This window comes from Mustelus asterias, chromosome 5 (assembly GCF_964213995.1).
Source record: "Mustelus asterias chromosome 5, sMusAst1.hap1.1, whole genome shotgun sequence".
Taxonomy (NCBI): domain Eukaryota; kingdom Metazoa; phylum Chordata; class Chondrichthyes; order Carcharhiniformes; family Triakidae; genus Mustelus; species Mustelus asterias.
The window spans coordinates 112342985-112364948 of NC_135805.1; the positions used below are offsets into that span (position 1 = coordinate 112342985).

At 41.5% G+C, this 21964-nt stretch overlaps 1 protein-coding gene across 1 annotated transcript in view; it reads right to left on the reverse strand.

Moving 5' to 3' along the window:
* sntg2 (syntrophin, gamma 2) overlaps positions 1–21964 on the reverse strand; it is a 240135-nt gene that overhangs the window by 114336 nt on the left and 103835 nt on the right. The window contains exon 9 of the mRNA XM_078213586.1: positions 16781–16908. Coding sequence (XP_078069712.1) covers positions 16781–16908 — 128 coding nt within the window. The remainder of the gene's footprint in view (positions 1–16780; positions 16909–21964) is intronic.

Sequence of the window (21964 nt, forward strand, 5' to 3'; positions counted from 1 at the left end):
GGTTTTTACAGAATGGGTTTGATGTGTTGAAATATCACACCCTTTTTTTCCCATTCTCCTTCATGACTGGACTCAGTGAACTGATATTTTCCTGAGCTTTCTCATGTCCTGAGACAGATTCAGCTTGGTATGGCTCCTGCTCAGTCCAACACCGCAATAAACTACAAAGAATCATGAATGAAGCCCAGTTCATCACTTAAACCAGCCTCCCACCCATTGACTCTGTTTACATTTCAAGCTGCCTCAGAACAGCAGCCAGCGTAATTAAGGACTCCATGCACCCCGGACATTCTCTCGTCCACCTTTTCCCATTGGGAAAAAGATACAAAAGTCTGAGGTCACGTACCAACTGACTCAAGAACAGCTTCTTCCCTGCTGCCATCAGACTTTTGATTGGACCTACCTTGCATTAAGTTGATCTTTCTCTGCACCCTAGCTATGACTGTAACACGACATTCTGCACTCTCGTTTCCTTCTCTATGAACGGTATGCTTTGTCTGTATTGCATGCAAGAAACAATACTTTTCACTGTATGTTAGTACATGTGACAATAATAAAATCAAATCAAAAATTGCATGTTGGGTTCTGGATATGCACACAATTCCCAACAATGATAAAACATGTTCAAGAGCATGCCAATTCATGAATTGTTAGGAGTATGGGCATATCTTCATACATTCGTGATGGAGGCAGGTTTGAATCAGCTAAAGTAAATCTAGCACTGATATCGGATAGTTCTCCATGCTATTATGGTCAGAGCCAAGAGAACGGAAATCCTTGTACCCTTTCCCTTACTATTCATAATCAGTGTGTTTTTGAAAAGGAAGGGTATATATTTCTTAATTGTGTGCAGTCAATTTAAATAACAGTAGCAAATTTTTGTGGGTTTAAATAAAGAAGAAAGTATTTGAGAACTTTCCAGAATTAATCCTATATCTGTGCAGAAATTGAAAAAGTCACTTGGCCCTTGGTAACCATCTTAGTAGCCTGTTTAGCGTCCATTTTTAAAAGAAAATCACTTCTTGAAAATTATATATGGGATGCAATCCACGCTGAAGTTATCAAGAGGAAATGTCTTCACCGTGCATGTCAACGCAAAGAATGATTGAAAATTGGAATTGATCTCAAGGTAATAAAGTGGAAATCAAAGGTTGTATCAAGAATTGACAGGCTCTCAATGGAAATGTGAAACAATTACAAATACTATGATGGCGGATTCAGGAACTTTCTGAATGGATGAGCTGAATCAGAATGAATAGCCTTCCTCATTTCAATGATGAGACCTTGTGATTTGTGACGAATAACCTATGAGTCCTTCATCCACGTTGGGTACTCCAAATGGACTGTATGCCTTTGAGGATTTTCTCAACAGCAAGTGTCAGACTGACTAGTGTATAATTTTCTTTATAATTTCTGACTGCATTTATACACACAGCGCTTTACAATCCATACATAGTCACAATTCCTGTTCTGACAGAACTCCTAAAAATAATCAACAGAACTTATTTCCTGACTCATTTAGTTGATGATTTTTGGTTATATTCCATCTGCTTAGAGTTTTGGACTTTCATTCAGTGATCTGAATTTTCTCATCCATGGTTGGCTGGCCTTCACATTTGCTGTAGGTTCCAGAACGAGTTTGACTGAGAGTACATTTGCCTCACTGTAAAGTGACAGGTGGGAAGATGTACAGATGGGAGATGTGCATTGTTCTACAGTGACAGATGGGAAACAATAGTGATGTGCCTGACTGCACAGTGACAGGCACAAAGCTTTCCTTGATGGCTGGGAAGTTATGTGTACAGTACCTGTAGCGCCATGAGAAAATGCGTCTGAATCACCACACATTAAGGAGCAGGAAACTACGAGTGAAGACTCAGGCTAGCCATGTGGAGAATGAAATGATGCATTGAAGTCAGAAGATGCAATGTTTATTTTGAAAGTTACTTCCACTTAAAATCACTGCCTTAGGCTATGAACCTGACACTATACAAATAGTGACTGTGTCTTAAGATATTAAGGTACAGTTAAAAAAAACTTCCATAATTTGCAAATATTACTGGTGATGAAGGTATGCAAATTTATAAATTTTTCTTTAAGCTACTTCCTCTCCAGAGACATTGCAGGCTGTGGCACACCAGCCTGCTACAAACAGTTTTTCAGATTTTACAGTCTATTACTGGCATGACTGGGGCCAATGATTAAGGTATCCATTGAAGGAAAACAGTTTCACAGTTTGTATCTGGCTAAAGACCCCCTCAGGAAGTCCATTTATTATTTATATTTATTTTCAATCAACATTAAAGGAGCAAAAACTGACATGGTGCTTCAGATTAAAAATGGTCAATTTACACATTCTTGCAGGAATACCTTTGTGCTAGATGCACAGGGTATTTGCAAAAGACATTCACAAAGAACTAGTTTATGATTTTGTTTTGCACAATGCATGGAAGAAAGTTCCCTTTATTGATGTTACTTCGGCTTCAGACATATAAATATGTTTGTGTCTGTGTGTGTCCATGTGTGTATCCATGTTCGCATGTGCCCAAGTATCCATGTCCAAACCTTGTCTGTGTATCGGTGTGTCCGTGTGTCTGTGGGTCTTTGTGTGTCCGTGTGTGCCCATGTGTATGTGTCCATAGTCTTTTAGTGGGCTGGCACCTGTACAGGTGAGCGAGAGTGTGGCCAAGGATGGACTACATCATTTAGAATGCATATTGTCAAAACAAATGGCCTCATATTTCAGTCCCTCGCTCTAAGACAATTGGATTTCGAGTTCTGGAGCGTTGTCCCGTAGCAGAGTGCTCGTGCTTGGGCAGACACGCTAGTGTGTGAGCACATCGAGGCATAAGGTGGCGACTTGAGAGAGGCGCAGTGCTGCTGGTAAAGTAAAAGATGTGAAGTGAACCTGGGACCCTGAGGGCTTGGGTTGCAGGGTTTTGCACCATTGCTCGCAGGCCTTGTCAGTCAGTTAAAACTCTGCAAAAGGAGTTCAATAAAGAAAGTACACAGAGCACGGGACTTCCTGCTTCCAGAGAATATATTGACTTAACACCCCACCATTTCGGACATACATTTTGCTATGAATTAACAATCATTTTTTGTAAATGAGCCTTCATTCTATCAGCACCAGTTGGCTGGAGAGGAGAGGCAGCTGGTGCTTCATGTCAAGTTTATTGAGGTATGGTTCTGGGTATCAATGTCCATGTCCGAATAGTAACAGCTAATGTATCAGAATTCCTCAATTTTATCACTTGCTTGCCTGTCAAAATCCAACTGCAGAATTCTCTCCAGTGATCTGAGTGAGCTGGCATTCACTGTGAGCAGATGTCAAACATCAAGATCCAATATACCCAGTTGAAATGAACTTTGCATTCATCTGTTTCCTGAATTAGCAGCAATCGCTCGTGTAGATGAATTCGATGATTCATTCCATGCTTCAAAATTTTTAATGAATTGCTGACACAGCAACTTAATGTTCAGATTTCTAGCAAACACCTTGCTGTCAGATAAATCAATATCATCTACGAATCTCTCGATTTTATATCCAGGTGGCTCCGAATAAATCAAAAGCTGAAAGGAATTGATGAGCTGACAAAACTCTTGTCAACTGCTGTTAAATAAATAACAAGCTATTCTGGACCAGCTTATGGCAAAACAAGTGCTTACATTTTCCAGTACTGATGTTGTTCAGATCCTGCTTAAATGGTCCTAGACTCACTCAAATGGAAAGGTGTTTTATGATGGTTTGCTTAATTCCTTCCTGCAGAAGCAGGAGCACATTCATAATCATAGAATCCAGACAGTACAGAAGGAGGCCATTCAGCCCATCGAGTCTGCACTGACCACAATCCCATCCAGGGCCCTATTCCCGCAACCCCATGAATTTACGATACAATATGATTACAATAATGGCAGCAGAAGATTATGAAGGGTAGGAAAGTTAAAAGAAGAGGAACAACTGAACAGACAAAAGGTTAGACTTACTTGCAAAACCCAAAGGAGGAGGAGAATAGGATGTGCCAGGCAAGAATGAAGAGAATAGAAGATTCAAGGTGCAAGAATGAGTCTGGAGCAGTAGTGCTCCTGCTGCGAAGAGCACATTGGAGCACCACTCCGGCACCACCAATCTCGAGCAGACTTATAAACTCGGTGCAGCCATCAAAGCCGGACATTCGAGTGACTGATGTTTGGAACATGCTGCAAAGCTGCTCAGATCCAGTCACAGGATGCTTTCTCCCTTCATTTGCTGCTGAAAGGCTCACCAACAAATCAGAGAGGAACCAGCCTGAGATTTATCGAGCAGCAACGAGTGCCAAGATAAGTACTGAAGATAGGTTTCAGGGCTAGGAGTATGAGGCAACTGGAGCGAAAGTACAGGGCCTCGGCAAAGCAGCGAACCCTAATGGTGTTTGAGGATGAGAGTGACTGGAGGCTGTGAAAGAGAGAAAGTGTAAGGGAATGGGTGTGGGGGAGGAGGAAAGAGATAGAATCTGAGGGAGTGGAGCAAGAGAGAAAGTGCAGGGGGGTGGAAGAGAGAGAGAGAGAGGGAGTGTTGTGGGGAGGGAGAGAGAGGGTGATGGGGAGAGAGAGAGAGAATTACCCATCTGTGGTTGGTAAATTGTTGGACGGTATTTTGAGAGACAGAGACTACAAGCATTTAGCGATGCAAGGACTGATTAGGAACAGTCAGCATGGCTTTGTGAGTGGAAAATCATGTCTCACACAGGGTTCAGGGTAAGCACTTTCCTCTTAGAGTGAAGGGCAAGGCTGGTAGAAGTAGGGAACCCTGGATGACTCGGGATATTGAGGCCCTGGTCAAGAAGAAGGAGGAGGTACATAGCATGCATAGGCAGCTGGGATCAAGTGAATCCCTTGAAGAGTATAGAGGGTGTAGGAGTAGAGTTAAGAGAGAAATCAGGAGGGCAAAAAGGGACATGAGATTGCTTTGGCAGATAAGGCAAAGCAGAATCCAAAGAGGTTCTACAAATACAAAAAAAAGCAAAAGAGTAACTGGGGAGAGAGTGGGGCCTCTTAAGGATCAACAAGGTCACCTATGTGTGGATCCACAAGAGATGGGTGAGATCCTAAATGAATATTTCTCATCAGTATTTACTGTTGAGAAAAGCATGGATGTTAGGGAACTTGGGGAAATAAATAGTGATGTCTTGAGGAGTGTACATATTCCAAAGGAGGAGATGCTGGAAGACTTAACGTGCATCAAGGTGAATAAATCCTGGGACCTGATGAAGTGTACCCCAGGACTTTGTGGGAGGCTAGGGAGGAAATTGCGGGTTCCCTAGCAGAGATATTTGAATCATCGATAGTCACAGGTGAGGTGCCTGAAGATTGGAGGATGGCAAATGTTGTGCTTTTGTTTAAAAAGGGCTTCAGGGAAAAGCCTGGGAACTACAGGCTGGTGAGCCTCATATCTGTGGTGGATAAGTTGTGGGAAGGTATTTTGAGAGACAGGATCTACAGGCATTTAGAGACGCAAGGCCTAATTAGGGACAGTCAGCATGGCTTTGTGAGTGGAAAATCATATCTCTCAAATTTTTGAAGGGGTAATGAAGAAGGTAGATGAGGGCAGTACAGTTGATGTTGTCTACATGGATTTTAGCAAGACCTTTGACAACGTACCGCATAAGGTTAAATCCCACGGGATCCAGAGTGAGGTGGCTAAATGGATACAAAATTGGCTTGATGACAGAAGCCAGAGGGTGGTTGCAGGAGGGTTGTTTTTCAAACTGGAGGCCTGTGACCAGCAGTGTGCCTCAAGGATTGGTGCTGGGTCCACTGTTATTTGTCATTTATATTAATGATTTGGATGAGAATTTAGGAGGCATGGTTAGTAAGTTTGCAGATGATTTGTGACATAGTGGACAGTTGAGAAGATTATCTAGGATAGCAATGGGATCTTGATCAATTGGGCCAGTGGGCTGACAAATGGCAGATGGAGTTTAATTTAGATAAATGCGAGGTAATGCATTTTGGTAGATCAAATTAGGACAGGACTTACTCAGTTAATGGAAGGGCATTGGGGAGAGTTATAGAACAAAGAGATCTAGGGGTACATGTGCATAGCTCCTTGAAAGTGGAGTCACAGGTGGACAGAATGGTAAAGAAGGCATTCAGCATGCTTGGTTTCATTGGTCAGAACATTGAATACAGGAGTTGGGGTGTCTTGTTGAAGTTGTAAAAGACATTGGTAAGAACAAAGAAGCACAGGAACAGGCCCTTCGGCCCTCCAAGCCTGCGCCGCTCATGTGCCCACTAGACCATTCTTTTGTATCCCTCTATTCCCAGTCTGTTCATGTGGTTATCTAAATAAGTCTTAAACGATCCCAGCGTGTCCGCCTCAATTACCCTGCTTGGCAGTGCATTCCAGGCCCCCACCACCCTCTGTGTAAAATATGTCCCCCTGACATCTGTGTTGAACCTTGCCCCCCCTCACCTTGAACCCGTGACCCCTTGTGTTCGTCACCACCAACCTGGGGAAAAGTTTCCCACTGTTCACTCTGTCTATGCCCTTCATAATTTTATACACCTCTATTAGGTCGCCCCTCATCCTCTGTCTTTCCAGGGAGAACAACCCCAGTTTACCCAATCTCTCCTCATAGCTAAGACCCTCCATACCAGGCAACATCCTGGTGAAGCTTCTCTGTACTCTCTCCAAAGCCTCCACGTCCTTCTGGTAGTGTGGCGACCAGAACTGGACGCAGTATTCCAAATGTGGCCTAACCATCGTTCTATACAGCTGCAACATCATATGCCAACTTTTATATTCTATGCCCCGTCCAATAAAGGCAAGTATGCCTTCTTTACCACCCTCTCCACCTGTGCTGCCACCTTTAAGGATCTGTGGACTTGTACACCCAGGTCCCTCTGTGTGTCTTTACTCCTGATGGTTCTGCCATTTATTGTACAGCTCCCCCTTACATTAGATCTACCAAAATGCATCACTTGGCATTTATCTGGATTAAATTCCATCTGCCATTTCTCCGCCCAATGGTCCAGCCTATCTATATCCTGCTGTATTCTCTGACAATGTTCAGCACTATCCGCAACTCCAGCAATCTTCGTGTCATCCGCAAACTTACTGATCACACCAGCTACATCTTCCTCCAAATCATTTATATATATCACAAACAGCAGAGGTCCCAGTACAGAGCCCTGCGGAACACCACTAGTCACAGACCTCCAACCGGAAAAAGACCCCTCCACTGTTACCCTCTGTCCTCTATGGCTAAGCCAGTTCTCCACCCATCTAGCTAGCTCACCTTTTATCCCATGAGATTTAATCTTTTGCACCAGCCTGCCATGAGGGACCTTGTCAAACGCTTTACTAAAATCCATATAGACGACATCCACGGCCCTTCCCTCGTCAATCGTTTTTGTCACCTCCTCAAAAAACTCAACCAAATTTGTGAGGCATGATCTCCCTCGTACAAAACCATGCTGTCTATTGCTAATGAGATTATTCAGTTCTAAATGCGCATATATCCTATCTCTAAGAATCTTCTCCAACAACTTCCCTACCACGGTCGTCAAGCTCACCGGCCTATAATTACCCGGGTTATCCTTGCTACCCTTCTTAAATAACGGGACCACATTTGCTATCCTCCAATCCTCTGGGACCTCACCTGTGTCCAGCGAAGAGGCAAAGATTTCTGTTAGAGGCCCAGCAATTTCATCTCTTGCCTCCCTGATTAGTCTAGGATAGATGCCATCTGGCCCTGGGGATTTGTCTGTCTTAATGTTTCCTAAAAAACCTAACACTTCCTCCCTTGTAATTGAGATTTTTTCTAATGGGTCAACACATCTCTCGGAGACACTACCAGTCAACATGTCCCTCTCCTTTGTGAATACTGATGCAAAGTATTCGTTTAGGATCTCACCTACTTCCTTTGGTTCTAAGCAGAATTCCCCTCCTTTGTCCCTGAGAAGTCCGATTCTTTCCCTAACAACCCTCTTGTTCCTAACGTATGTATAAAATGCCATAGGATTCTCCTTAATCCTGTCTGCCAAGGACATTTCGTGACCCCTTTTTGCCCTTCCAAGTCCCTGTTTGAGTGTAAGGCCACACTTGGAATAATGTGTCCAGTTCTAGTCACCCTATTATAGAAAGGATATTATTAAACTAGAAAGAGTGCAGAAGAGATTTATTAGGATGCTACCGGGACTTGATGGACTTGAGAAGAACTCCAGCTTTGCCAATCTATCCACAGAACTGAAGTCTCATCCTCAGAAATATTGTGTTAAATATTTTTTGCATCTTAAACCTTCACATCTTTCCCGGCTGAACTGTTGGCACCTTGGTGACCACACAAGTACACTCTATGGCACTCAATGTGGGCAAACCCAGCAATAGCTGCAAAGCCACTGGCAGCCTGGCTGGCTTCGTCCATCTGGTAATGCATGAACTGAGCACAGCATCAGTGACACGCTTGATGCAACTGTGGACAGATAATTAGGACACTCCCCCACTGATTCCTGGAAAGATCTGGAACAAAGAAACTGAGGGTTACTGTGACCTGAGTCACTGGCATTGGTGTCCACCCACACCGTTGGAGGCAATCTCCCGTCCAATCATTATTGATGTCACGGTGTCGCTAGAAAGGCAGACCCTCCTGCGGCACTGAACTCTATGTTGAAGTAGCTGGATTTGGCAACAGGACAGTGGCATCTTCTATGGATCATTCCGCTTTGCTCTCCCTGCAGGCCCTACATTCCTTGCGTCTATGCCTCTCCTCCCACAGGTTTCTCCCTGCAACACTGCCTTTGGAAGCCTGGCCTCCTCTCCCTTTGGCCCCTCTCTTCCCTCCTCCTCCAAGGAGGAGGTCCACCAAACAGAGTACACAATTCGCAACTGCTGAAATGCAGGTGGCACTGCCCTGAAGTCTGCACTTGGCAGGAATGCTGCAAGAGAGTCGACAGAACAAAAGAGCCCTCAGAAGAAAGATAACAAAGCAACAACTTTAGAAGAAATGACAGGAACTGGTCTGAAATCTCAGTGCTAAAGCAGCAAACTGTCACCTAAACTCCTAATAAATCACTGCTTTCTCAACCTGTCCTGCCAACTTCAATGACAATTCACAAATACACCCAAGTCCCTCTGCTCCTGCATTTCCTTTAGATTTTTATTCTTTAAGTTACCTTCATCAAACTGTCACAAAATGAAACTCTAGCAATGCTAAAGGTTAATGTTTCAAAATACCACATGGCTCAAAACAAAATCCCCACTGGTACTAATATTTTTCACTTAAAATGTATAGTTTTACTGATGTTTGGGACTAAAATGATTAATACAAAGGATAACAACATAATGATAGATTTAGAAACTTTACAGCTAACACATTTTCCTAGATCTCCTGCACCTCAAAACTTCCCATTGCATGACAGGTATGGAGAAATATGACCGAGCATCCTAGCCACTGACCATATTTGTTGGCTGCTAAGATGGAGGTGGTGCTACACAAGGAGCTGGCAATAAGGGCAATCCTCTATGCCACCCTATGGTACCATTTCCATTAATCAACATGACAGCATTACTGCAAAGGGGCGGCACAGTGGCATAGTGGTTAGCACTGCTGCCTCACAGCGCCAAGAACCCAGGTTCAATTCTGACCTTGGGTGACTGTGTGGAGTTTGCACGTTCTCATCATGTCTGCATGGGTTTCCTTCCACAGTCAAAAGATATTCAGGTTAAGTTGATTGGCCATGCAAAATTGCCCCTCAGTCAGGGGGATTAGCAGGGTAAAATATATATGGGTTACGGGGCTAGGGCCCAGGTGGGATTTTGTTGTCATGGCAGGCTCAATGGGCTGAATGGCCTCCTTCTGCACTGTAGGGAATCTATTATTCTATGACATGGAATCAAATTTCAATCAACAACTCACCATTTACTTTAACCTGTTAGCCCAATGTGGCATGGGACAGTCTCGGTGACAAATATCAAATTAATTATTAGAAAATAAAGAAAGTACAGTGCCATGGGTCAGGGTACAACCTCATCAGCTGTCTGTACTGTGGGAGAGATAAATCATTCAGGTAGATGGTCTATTAGATTACAAAGAAAACGGAAACACCAATCCAAAAGAACTCCATTGACGTGAAATGATGCTCAACAAACCAACACATACAAAGATCAAGATGGCTCCTGGAAAGTCCAACTAAACAGCTGCCATCTTAAAGTATTCAGATAGGGCCTCCACTGGAAAAGAAGCAGAGCATCATTAATAATAAGTGAGTTCTAATCAACAGCCTAACAATAAATGAACATTTATCAAAGAGCTGTCATAATATGATCAAGTGCAATGCTGTTTCAAGTAGGAAAAATAAAACTGCTCTTAATATTCTAGAGTTAGGTAAAGATATCAATGAGATGAGACACAGTCTGACCAGACTAAAGTGCACAAATCCACTAATGGGAAAAACAATCAAAGACTATTGGAAGTTTTTTAAAAAAAGATAATAAAATGTGATACAGAGCCAATTTATACACCTGACGGGTAAGAGATCTACTTGCCAAAACAGACAGCAATAGACAAGTAAAGAGGGAAGAGATAACATAAAACAAGAAAATGCACACGAAAATTCAAAAAAATAGTACAGATCCTGGTGAATGGGAACAATGTAAAGAACAACAAAACGTTGCAGAATAGACGTTAAGAACTACAAAAAGGGATTCAGGAAAAGAATTTGCAAAATATTAAAATCGATTCAAAGCTTTTGCAATTGTGTTCGGAAAATGGTCATAAACATACTGGACACCTTGCAAACCGACAACGGTGATGTTGTCAATGAAAATAAGGAAATTTGATTTATTGTCACATGTATTGGCATACAGTGAAAAGTATTGTTTCTTGTGCATTATACAGATAAAGCATAAAATTCACAGAGAAGGAAAGGAGAGAGTGCAGAATGCAGTGTTACAGTCATAGCTAGGGTGTAGAGAAAGCTCAACTTGATGCAAGGTAAGTCCATTCAAAAATCTGACGGCAGCAGGGAAGAAGCTGTTCTTGAGTTGGTTGGTATGTGACCTCAGACTTTTGTATCTTTTTCCCGACGGAAAAAGGTCAATGGGGTCCTTAATTATGCTGGCTGCTTTTCCAAAGCAACGGGAAGTGTAGACAGAATCAATGGATGGGAGGCTGGTTTGTGTGATGGACTGGGCTTCATCCATGACACTTTGTAGTTTCTTGCTGTCTTGGGCAGAGCAAGGGCCATAACAAGTTGTGATACAACCAGAAAGAATGTTTTCTATGATGCATCTGTAAAAGCTGGTGAGATGCTGACATGCCAAATTTCCTCAGTCTTCTGAGAAACTAGAGGTGTTGGTGGGCTTTCTTAACTATAGTGTTGGCGTGGAGGGACCAGGAGTGTGTAGGTGATCTGGACACCTAAAAACTTGAAGCTTTCAACCATTCTTACTTCGCTCCCATTGATGTAGACAGGGGCATGTTCTCCACTACGCTTCTTGAAGTTGATGACTATCTCCTTCATTTTGTTGACATTAAAGGGAGAGATTATTGTCATCACATCAGTTCACCAGATTTTCTGTCTCGTCATCGTTTGAGTTCTGACCCACTACGCTGGTGTCATCAGCAAACTTGAAAATCAAGTTGGAATGGTGAGCATTTGACTGATTACTTTGACATCAGCATTTAGAGTGGAGGAAGAGATCAGCATGCCAAACATGCCACGGAAACGATCACTGAATCAATGACAAAGACTCAACGAAGCAACTCAAGATGCAGCAATGGGGGAATTGACAGCATTGAAGAGAAACCCAGGGCTTTCCCAGGGTTTTAAAGTCAGAAAAACTGAAATAATTTCTGGTGCCCTAACTGGAATCTAGCAGATTTTGCAATTCAAGAACCATTTCTTTAGACTGGAAAATTCCACGTTATTCCATTATTTAAGAAAGGTGACAGGGCAAAAGCAGGAACAAGACCAGTTAGTCTACTAGAGTCTATATTTAAGGATAGGATGACTGAATACCTTTTTAAAAAAATCAACTAGTCAGGTAGAACCAGCATGGATTTTGTAGAGGGTAGGTCATTTCTGACAAATTTGATTAACTTGTTTGACAATGTGACTAAATTAAAGGATGGAGGAATGTTTATGGATGCTACTTAAATGGACTTCCAGAAGGCATTTGATAAAGCACCCCCCCATGATAGACTGCTAGTTGAAATTGACACTCATGAAAGTGAAAGCAAATTATATATCCATTGGAGTTTAGAAAAGTGAGAGGGGATCTCATAGAAACTTACAACATTCTAACAGGCCTAGATAGGATAGATTCAGAAATAAAGTTCCCAATGGTGGGGGAGTCCAGAACTAGGGGTTATAGTTTGAGGATAAGGGGTAAACCTTTTAGAACTGAGGCGAGGAGAAACTTCTTCACCCAGAGGGTGGTGAATCTCTGGAATTCACTACCACAGAATGTAGTTGAGGCCAAAACGTCTGATTTCAGGAAGAAATTAGATTTGGCTCTTGGGGCTAAAGGGACATGGGAAGGGGGGATCAGGATATTGAATTTGATGATCAGCCATGATCAAAATGAATGGTGGAGCAGGCTCGAAGGGCCGAATGGCTTACTCCTGCTTCTAGTTTCTATTGACTTGGTTAGGAATTTTGCCGAGTGGAATGTGACAGAGACTAGGGGTTATGGATAGATACACTAATTAGCAAGAGACCAGTGTTGTCCTGCAAGGGTGTGTTTTGGGACCTCAATTCATCAATAATGACTGAAATGATGAGGTAGAAATTGACATGTCTTAATTTGCCAATAACTCAAAATACATGGCACTGGAAGCAGTGCAGATGGAAAGGCAAAATTGTAAAGGAAAACCGATAGATTAAGTGAATGGGTAAACTTGTGGCAAGTGGGTTTCAATGTAGGCAAATGTGAGGCTATGCACTTTAAACCAAAGGGATAAAACAGAACATTTTCTAAATGGTGAAAAGCTACAAACAGTGGAAATCCAAAAAGACTTGGAAGTCTAGGTATACAGATCATTAATATGTCATGATCAGGTGCAGAAAATAATCAAAGAGGCTAAATGAATGTTGGCCTTTATATCTACTAGAATAGAAATTAATGCAGTTGAAGCTTCAGCTATACAAAGCAGGTTAGGTGGAATGGCCATGTTAAATTTCCCCTTAGATGTGTAGGTTACTGGGATTAGCCATGGTAAATATGTGGGGTTACAGGAATAGGGCAGGGGAGAACGACTGGATAAAATGCTCTGTCAGAGAGTCAGTGCAGACTTGATGGGCTGAATGGCTTCCTTCTGTACTGTAGGGATTCTATTATCTGAATGGTTATCCACTAAATGCTAGACCGACTGAAATCTAGACCAACACCTAGATAACTCTACAATTGACACCTCCCCATCACCTGCCTTCCCCCGGATCATCAAATTCATCCGACTGCAACGCCCAACCCAATCTGACTACCCTCCGACAGCTCCTCTGACCCAACCTGACTATGCTCCAACCATCTGACCAGCTCTCCAACATGACCTGATTCCTCCTCACCCGCCTGACTACACTTACTGAGCTGACTAACTATTCCCCCGACCGACCTGTCTACTCCCACCCAACCATCCTCTAACCCAACTAGCCACCTGATCTGACAAACCCTCTGATCCAAACCAACTAGCCCCCAACCTAATCCAACTAGCTCCATGATTACCCCTCAGACCCGACTAACCACTCACCCATTTGCCATCCCCCCACCTGCCCTACCCAGCTCATCACTACCTAATCTGACAACCTTCTGCTGTTAAGATCTGCACCTTCATGTAAAAGATTGCCATGTCCACAGATTGTACCTGTTATTGCCTCAGACAATATTTCAGCATGTGATCGGAATGCCATCTTTGGCAGATCAGTGGTAGGTAGCAGTGCATTTACTGAGTGTTATGATCCTCATAGAGCTGGATAACTTTTTTAAAAAATTGAATTCCCAGTGACCAACTTAAAGGAATCATACCGCAAGAAAGACTTTTGCTGCAAGAAGCAAACTCAAGTTAACATTGACTAAGTGCCACTTAGTAGGCAAATAATATTTTAAACTACAGAAAAAAAATCCTGATTAGTGTTTAGCACATTCAAAAATTCCAGTCACATTTTTACATGGCAGCATGCTGTTTACAGAGTTGCAGTCTTTACAGGAAACAGTCCAAAGGTAGTCAGCTTCAAAGGGGCTCCCTTTTCCCATTTTACTGAGTCAAAATGCTTAATGAACATTAAAGGTCCTTTTCCTTATTCTTCCAAGAAATCCAAAGCCAAACTCAGGCAAAACATCTCACTCCAGTGATTCCTTCCCCCAACCACGCCAGGACAAATCTTTTAGGGTCTTAAATTTCCACAGGGTCCATCTCTGCAACCAGGGAAAGTCTTCCCAGCGCATTCTGTCTGGAAATTAACAGAGGGAAAAGTAGCCATTTTCCCTCTGCTAACTGTAACAGCTGCGGTTCTGACTCTCTGGGACTCCCTCTCTGTCTAGCTTTTTTAAAGTCCAATTGACTACTAAATCTGTGCCAAAGCAAGGACAACTGCCTCTCTCTCTCTCTTTCTCTGTGTTCAGGTGTGAAATATGGCACTTGGGTTTCAGTAAGTCTTTTCCCATTGTAACCAACACCTAGCCTGTTGCCTGGCAAAGCACAATACAACTTCACACTGTCACCGTTTTCCAGAGTGTCCTGTATTACCTTAAATTGAAAGCAACGGTCCAAAATATAACCATCTTATGAAATCTTGTATTTGTAAGATGGGGACATGGTGAAGACGTGGGGAGCTCTCCCTGAGGTAGTTATGAGAAGGCTCTATCAGCTCACAAAGATTGGGTAGAAGTTGGATTTTTAGCCTTCAGCATTTCTGCTTAGTCATCTCCTTGCTGCTCATCGTTGCCGTCCTCTTGTGATTGTTCTATTTTGATGCCATTTCAGACAGCAAATTGTACACTAGAACAAAGTATGATGATACAAGAGGTTTTGGCTGGGGCTTACTGTAAGACATTCTGAACAGAACCCACAAGTTGTATGCATTTTTCAGTGAGCCTATGAGTACTTGGCAATAACACTGGTGGATGCATAAATCTCTTTGTGCACTTGCTCTGCAGTTGCACAGAGCTGTTGTAGAGTTGTCATGAGCCCTGGTTGCAGGAGATAGCTTTCATCTCCTAGGAGCCGACCTTGCACTGTTCTTTCTGTGTCAAGTAGTGGAGGCACAATGGATACTTTTAAAATAAAAATGTCAAGGCTGCATTATGGGAAATGAAATTTGCCTGCTTGACCTCATGGAACTAGTCACAGACATGCTGCATATTGATGGCAACTCTTATGTTTCATGAATATTAATTGTGTACAGGAACACAGAGGGCTACACAAACGCCATCATTACTGTTCTGGACTTCAGGGAATCCTGCATTTTGATAAAATGCACTTCAACAGAACGTCACTGGTTGTGAGCACTTTGGGACATCCTTAGGAGACAAAAGATCTGACATAAGTGCAAGTTGTTTCAAGCTGATTGTCCATGGGGAAAGTGCAAAGTTGCTATTTCGGGAAAACAATGCATTTGTCATCTGTTTGAAACATCTGTGCATTACTAACTGACTGAAAGTTACTGTGTCTCCTGTGGCCACCTGGAATGAACCTGAAGCATAAGAATTGACAGTGACACTGCTTTAACAACTATCGGTGGTGCTGTGCTTATCCTGGAATTCACCTGTAGATCAAACTACAGCATGTGCCAATACTCTAAAGCAGCCTGATGAATCTTAACCTCCATTGTTCCTCAGTCTGACTTTACTGTAACATAAAAGCTGGTGTGTGTATATATAGAGTGCTCAGAACAAAAACATAAAATTACTGAGTTCTTTTTAATACTTTCAGACACCCAACAGTGAAGTATGACACCTGAGACCTCCCCCACCCCAAAGATCTATCTTTGATCTCCTTTTTGTTATCTGTGGGCTGCCCCTTAGAAACATGCTGTCAGGTTCCATATGTACATGACAGCATCCGACTCTACCTCACCACCCCCCTAAACCCTTACACTGAATCTGGGTTATTTACAATGGCCAGAATCTCCGTTCACTGCAGCGGGACTGGAAAATCCTGCTGGCGTGAATGGCCGGAAAATTCCAGCCAACATCTTTAATCTGCACACTTTCCTCACCAGCATCAACTATCCTTTGATTGGCTTAAAAGATGTACCTTTTTAGAAGTCAATCTCACAACCATAAAAGAACAGGACAAGGACTGCTGCATCTCAGATGCAGAACAATCAATTGTGTGTTAAGAAAGAAAAGCCTTCCTGTCATTATAAAACAGGGTATGACTTGACCTACTGAGAGCAATTTACAGAGGATTTGTTAACATTAAAGAGCTGGGAAATAGTGCTGTTATTAGACTCAATTGCACATTCCTACTAAAATTGAATTCATGTTTTTTTCAAAAGGAGAAAATATTGAACTACTTTTTGATTATACACCAGTATGTTTGATGCTGCTGTTGTCTGGTGCCGTTTACAAACTGCGGTATTTAACTTCACTTTGCATGTCTGCACATCTTTGTGAACATAAACATGATTTATCCAATGCAAACTGTGTCATCCGGTAAATTTATAGACTGCAATGGAAACATAAGATTTTTTTGCATCTTTGTAAATACTCTGTCCCATACCGTACCAAAACATCTGTTCACAAGCAATATCAGCAATGTTCCAATTTGTTCAGTCTTTGTCTCTCTGGATTACAAACCTTAATTGATCTGCTCCAGCTCTGTACCTTGAGACTCGAGCCATCGACAAAGGGACCGATAAGGTATCTAGCCAACGCTTCTCATATTTTGGTTCATTAGCTGAAGGTGAAGAAGGTGATGATGGTGCCTGCACAGAATAAATGAGAAGTGTTAGCAGAAGCAGCATCTAATCTGATAGATACTACAGTGCATCTAGTATCAGCTTATGTCAGGAATAAATCAGAGCACCTTACATTATTAATGTCCAGAATTCATAAATAACAGAATACACAGATGAAATATAAAAACATAAACAGCCCAGAGGGTTGTGACTGATGGCGATCATTTCAACTAAAAAAAATCAGAAATGGATACCAACAAGCCTCAACATTTGTCTGGTAATATGTATTCATTCATAAACATAAAGCTATTATATTAAGTGCTTAATCCATTCATTTAATTTCCCCATCAGCATGTGGACAGACTTGAAGACAAGATCCTTAGACAGAGCAAAGTTTAACCATTTTTGAGTTCAACTGGAAGTTAAGTTCCTCCCATCACCCACCACTCCTATTTAGAATTAAATAACCCAACACTTTCAATTCAACATTGAAGCTTTCCAACAGCTCTGCAACATAAGGAAATAAACTCTCTCTTTTGTGAATTTCATCATAATTGTTTCATGATTATCAATGCTTTTGTTGGCTAGTTATATAATGTGGCTCAAGATTGTGATACAGTTGCTGAATTCCAGGATTGGCTTAGTCAAATCTTAAGACCATAAGACCATAAGACATAGGAGCGGAAGTAAGGCCATTCGGCCCATCGAGTCCACTCCACCATTCAATCATGGTTGATTTCAACTCCATTTACCCGCTCTCTCCCCATGGCCCTTAATTCCTCGAGAAATCAAGAATTTATCAATTTCTGTCTTGAAGGCGCTCAACGTCTCGGCCTCCACAGCCCTCTGTGGCAATGAATTCCACAGACCCACCACTCTCTGGCTGAAGAAATTTCTCCTCATCTCTGTTCTAAAGTGACTCCCTTTTATTCTAAGGCTGTGCCCCCGCGTCCTAGTCTCCCCTGTTAATGGAAACAACTTCCCTACGTCCATCCTATCTAAGCCGTTCATTATCTTGTAAGTTTCTATCAGATCTCCCCTCAACCTCCTAAACTCCAATGAATATAATCCCACGATCCTCAGACGTTCATCGTATGTCAGGCCTACCATTCCTGGGATCATCCGTGTGAATCTCCGCTGGACCCACTCCAGTGCCAGTATGTCCTTCCTGAGGTGTGGGGCCCAAAATTGCTCACAGTACTCCAAATGGGGCCTAACCAGTGCTTTATAAAGCCTCAGAAGTACATCCCTGCTTTTGTATTCCAAGCCTCTTGAGATAAATGACAACATTACATTTGCTTTCTTAATTACGGACTCAACCTGCAAGTTTACCTTTAGAGAATCCTGGACTAGGACTCCCAAGTCCCTTTGCACTTTAGCATTATCTTAATGTGCTTTCTCCCTTAATGCTCCAGTGCCCCCCTCTAGGTGCCCATGTTTCTTAACATGTTGACATTTTCTGGTGGTGGCCAGGGTATGGAAACCATTTGGTGTTGTCCAGCAACAGGTCTGACCATCTAGTGTCATTATGGCACTTGACCTGACTACTTCAGTAAACTTAGATTCATGTTGAATATATTTGCGATACGTTATACCTCGACAGAGTCTGATGAGAAGTGAAGAGGAATGATGAGTCGTAGAAGAACATTATATCTGTTGGTAAATACGAATATGCACATTAAGAGCAGGAGAAGGCTATTCGGCCCCTTGTGCCTGCTCCAGCATTTGATAAGATCATGGTTGATCCGATTGCAGCCTCAACTCTATTTTCCTGCCTATCCCCTATACTCGTGGGCTCCCTTGTCAAACAAGTATCTATCTAACTCAACATGCTCTCTGGGGAAGAGAATTACACAGACTAACTATCCGTTGAGAGAAAGAAATTCCCGTCATCTCTTTGTAACATGGGAGACCCTTTAGTTTTAAACTGTGTCCCCTAGTTCTAGTCTCCCTCATAACGGAAAACATCCTCTCAGCATCTATCTTGTCAAGTCCCCTCAGGAGCTTATACATTTCAATTAACCACCACTCATTCTTCTAAACTCCAATGGACACAGACTCAATCATTCCAAACTTTATTCATACGATTCACGTACCAGGACACCCAGATCCCTCTGTTTTCTGCAATCTGTCTCTATTTAAATAAAATACTGTATTTCTATTCTTCCAGCCAAAATGGACTAGTTCACATTTTCCTACATTATGTTCCATCTCCCAAATTTTAGCCCACTCATTTAACCTGTCTGTAGCCCTTTGCAGACTCCTTGGCTGGAATTTTACTGCCCCGCCTGCCACGAGAATTGGAGCGGGTGAGGGGCGGACAATGGGATGGTCTGTTGATCTCGGGTGGGATTTAAGGGTTTCAGTACAAGTGAGACCATAAAATCCCACCCCTTACGTCCTCTACCTATCTTTGTGTCATCAGAAAACTTAGCAATCATACATTCTGTCTCTTCTTCCAAGTCATTGATGTAGATGGTAAATATTTGAGGACCTGGCACTAATGCCTGTGACACTCCACTCGTTACAGCTTGCTAACACAAAAATGACACAATCCTCTATCCATGCTAATATGTTACTCCCTACATCATGAGCTCTTATTTTGCATAGTACCTTTGATATGACACCTTCTCGAATGCCTTTTAGAAATCCAAGTACACCACATCAATGGGTTCCTATTTATTCAATTTGTTTACTATTTCCACAAAGAGCTCTAGTCAAACATGATTTCCCTTTCACAAAGCCACATTGACTTTGCCTGATCTCATTCGGATTTTTTATAGAGACCCTGCTCTAACCTTCTAATTTTTCCTTTGACAGATGTTCTACTAACTGGCCAACACTCTTTAGTTACACTTTTCATTTTGCAATTCTTGCAGAAACATTAACAATGGCTATCTATTTCTCATACTCTAATTTCTCCCTCCTTATTTATTTGTCATTCTTTGCTGATTTTCAAAGTTCTGTCCAATCTTCTAATCTACCACTAATCTTTGCATAACTGTATCTGATTTGTTTTCAATTTAACTTCCTCAGTTAGTCACAAACAGTGCACCCTTCTCCTAGGCTTTTCTTTTTCACTGGAATGTATCTTTGTATACTGGAATGTATATTAAATATCTGCCATTGTATCTCCTTTGACTTACCTTTTAACCTAATTTTCCAGTTCGCTTTAGCCAGTTCTGTCTTCATAACAGTTTAGTGCCTTTATTTACGGTTAAAACACTAGGATTAGACCCACACTTCTCAACCCCGATAGATTGTACAGTTGCATGACACTGCCTTCGTGTTACATGCATCAACAGGAGAAACACGTGTGCCATAATTAATGCTGTCTTGCGTGGTCTTGAAAACCTTTTAAAAGCTAAACCCTAAACTTCAGGACATCAGCGACGTGTATTGACATGTTCTATAAAAACTTGTATTATCATTGTTTAACACTTTCCCATGTTTGAGAGACAAAATAATAATGATCAACTTAATTAATATGTATAATGATTGTATAAGTATATTAAGCAATGGAAAAAGAGCAAATTTTACAAATTAAAACTTTTGAACAGTTGCTTTCATTGTTATTGATGACTTCTATCGATCACTCTCTGAAAGTACTGCAGTTAAGAATTACATCTTAGTTATGAAACAGAACTCTGATATGATTAGAACTCGCTGTCTTAATGTCATTGGGGTTCTATAATTGGAGCATTAAAAGACAGAATTTTTATTATTTGAGGCTGTACATGGATTTGATCCTGTAATCCATTTTAAACCGAGCTTTAATCCATCAACCTAACAGAGTGTGTGTGTGTGTGTGGTGTGTGTGTATATATTATATTTACGTATATTTATCTTGAACAGTTCTTTAGTGGTGCTATATCTGAGAGATGCTATCACCAGTAATTCAAGCACAACGACCTTCAATCTTAAGATAACTTCTTGTCAGAAATAGGGTCTGCTGCCTCCGTGAACACATTAAAAATTTACAAGCTAATATTTTGAACTACCCAGTGATGCTGTGAGGGAGCATTTTCCTCATTAAAATTCAAGAAGAACCACTTCAGTAAATTGTTATTGGTTTATAATGGCAATATAGCAAAAGTATTTTTCTGTAACTTTACACAACCAGACACAGATCTTCATAGCGTATTCATGCAATGCCACATAACAGTCATTATGGAATGAAGCTTAGTTTGCCTAATGAATGATGCCATCTGTAAAACTGACATTTTTCTGGCATTAAACTGCTATATCAGAGTGTATTATAGTAGCAATTCAAATCTTTTCGCTATTAATCTATTCATCTTGTCAATACATCAAGCCTTTGATTTACACGTGTTCAAAGTTCATTACAAACCTAAGTGAAAACATAATCAACATGCATTTCTGAATTTTCTAAATTCCTTCAATTCCTTGAATCAGAAAATACATTTCCTTTCTTTAAACGATCTTTCTATATCTTTCTTGATTTTCTCTTCTGCTTCCCCGATTCCAAGAGAAAGATGTAGCATATTCATCATGAGCTAAATAAATGCATTCCTAATTCTTAGCTTTTGGCTTTCTCTTCCTAACCTCTACTAACGCTTTGTTCTTTTAGCCTAGGTGCCAAACTGGTGCCCATTTCTGCCAATTGATGACAGGGTATGCCTGACCTCACCACACTTAATGGTCACAATCCCATTGAGCAATGGAGAGTTGGGGAATCAGATTTGAAAGTTCTAGAAATCTCCTACATTGTTGACCATTTATGGTGATAGATTCTCAGTCTTATGGTTATCCTGATATAGCTCAAGCTATAATCTCTCAGGCTTCCAGAGTTACAGAGTGAATATGTAAGTAGAGCTGTGGATTTTTGCAGGGGAGAAGTTTTGTCTATAAATATGCTCAGGAGTCAAAATAAAATATTCTTTGCACCAAGCTGACAATTGGAAATCGCTTTCAATAGAATATCCACTGAATACAGTCATTGCAAACTGCACAACACTGTAAATAATACAAACTTGGGAAATTCTACAGACTTATCCATGCTAAGAGTAATATGAAGGGGTTATTGTTTGGTATGATATGTAAATGATGACAAACGCTACTA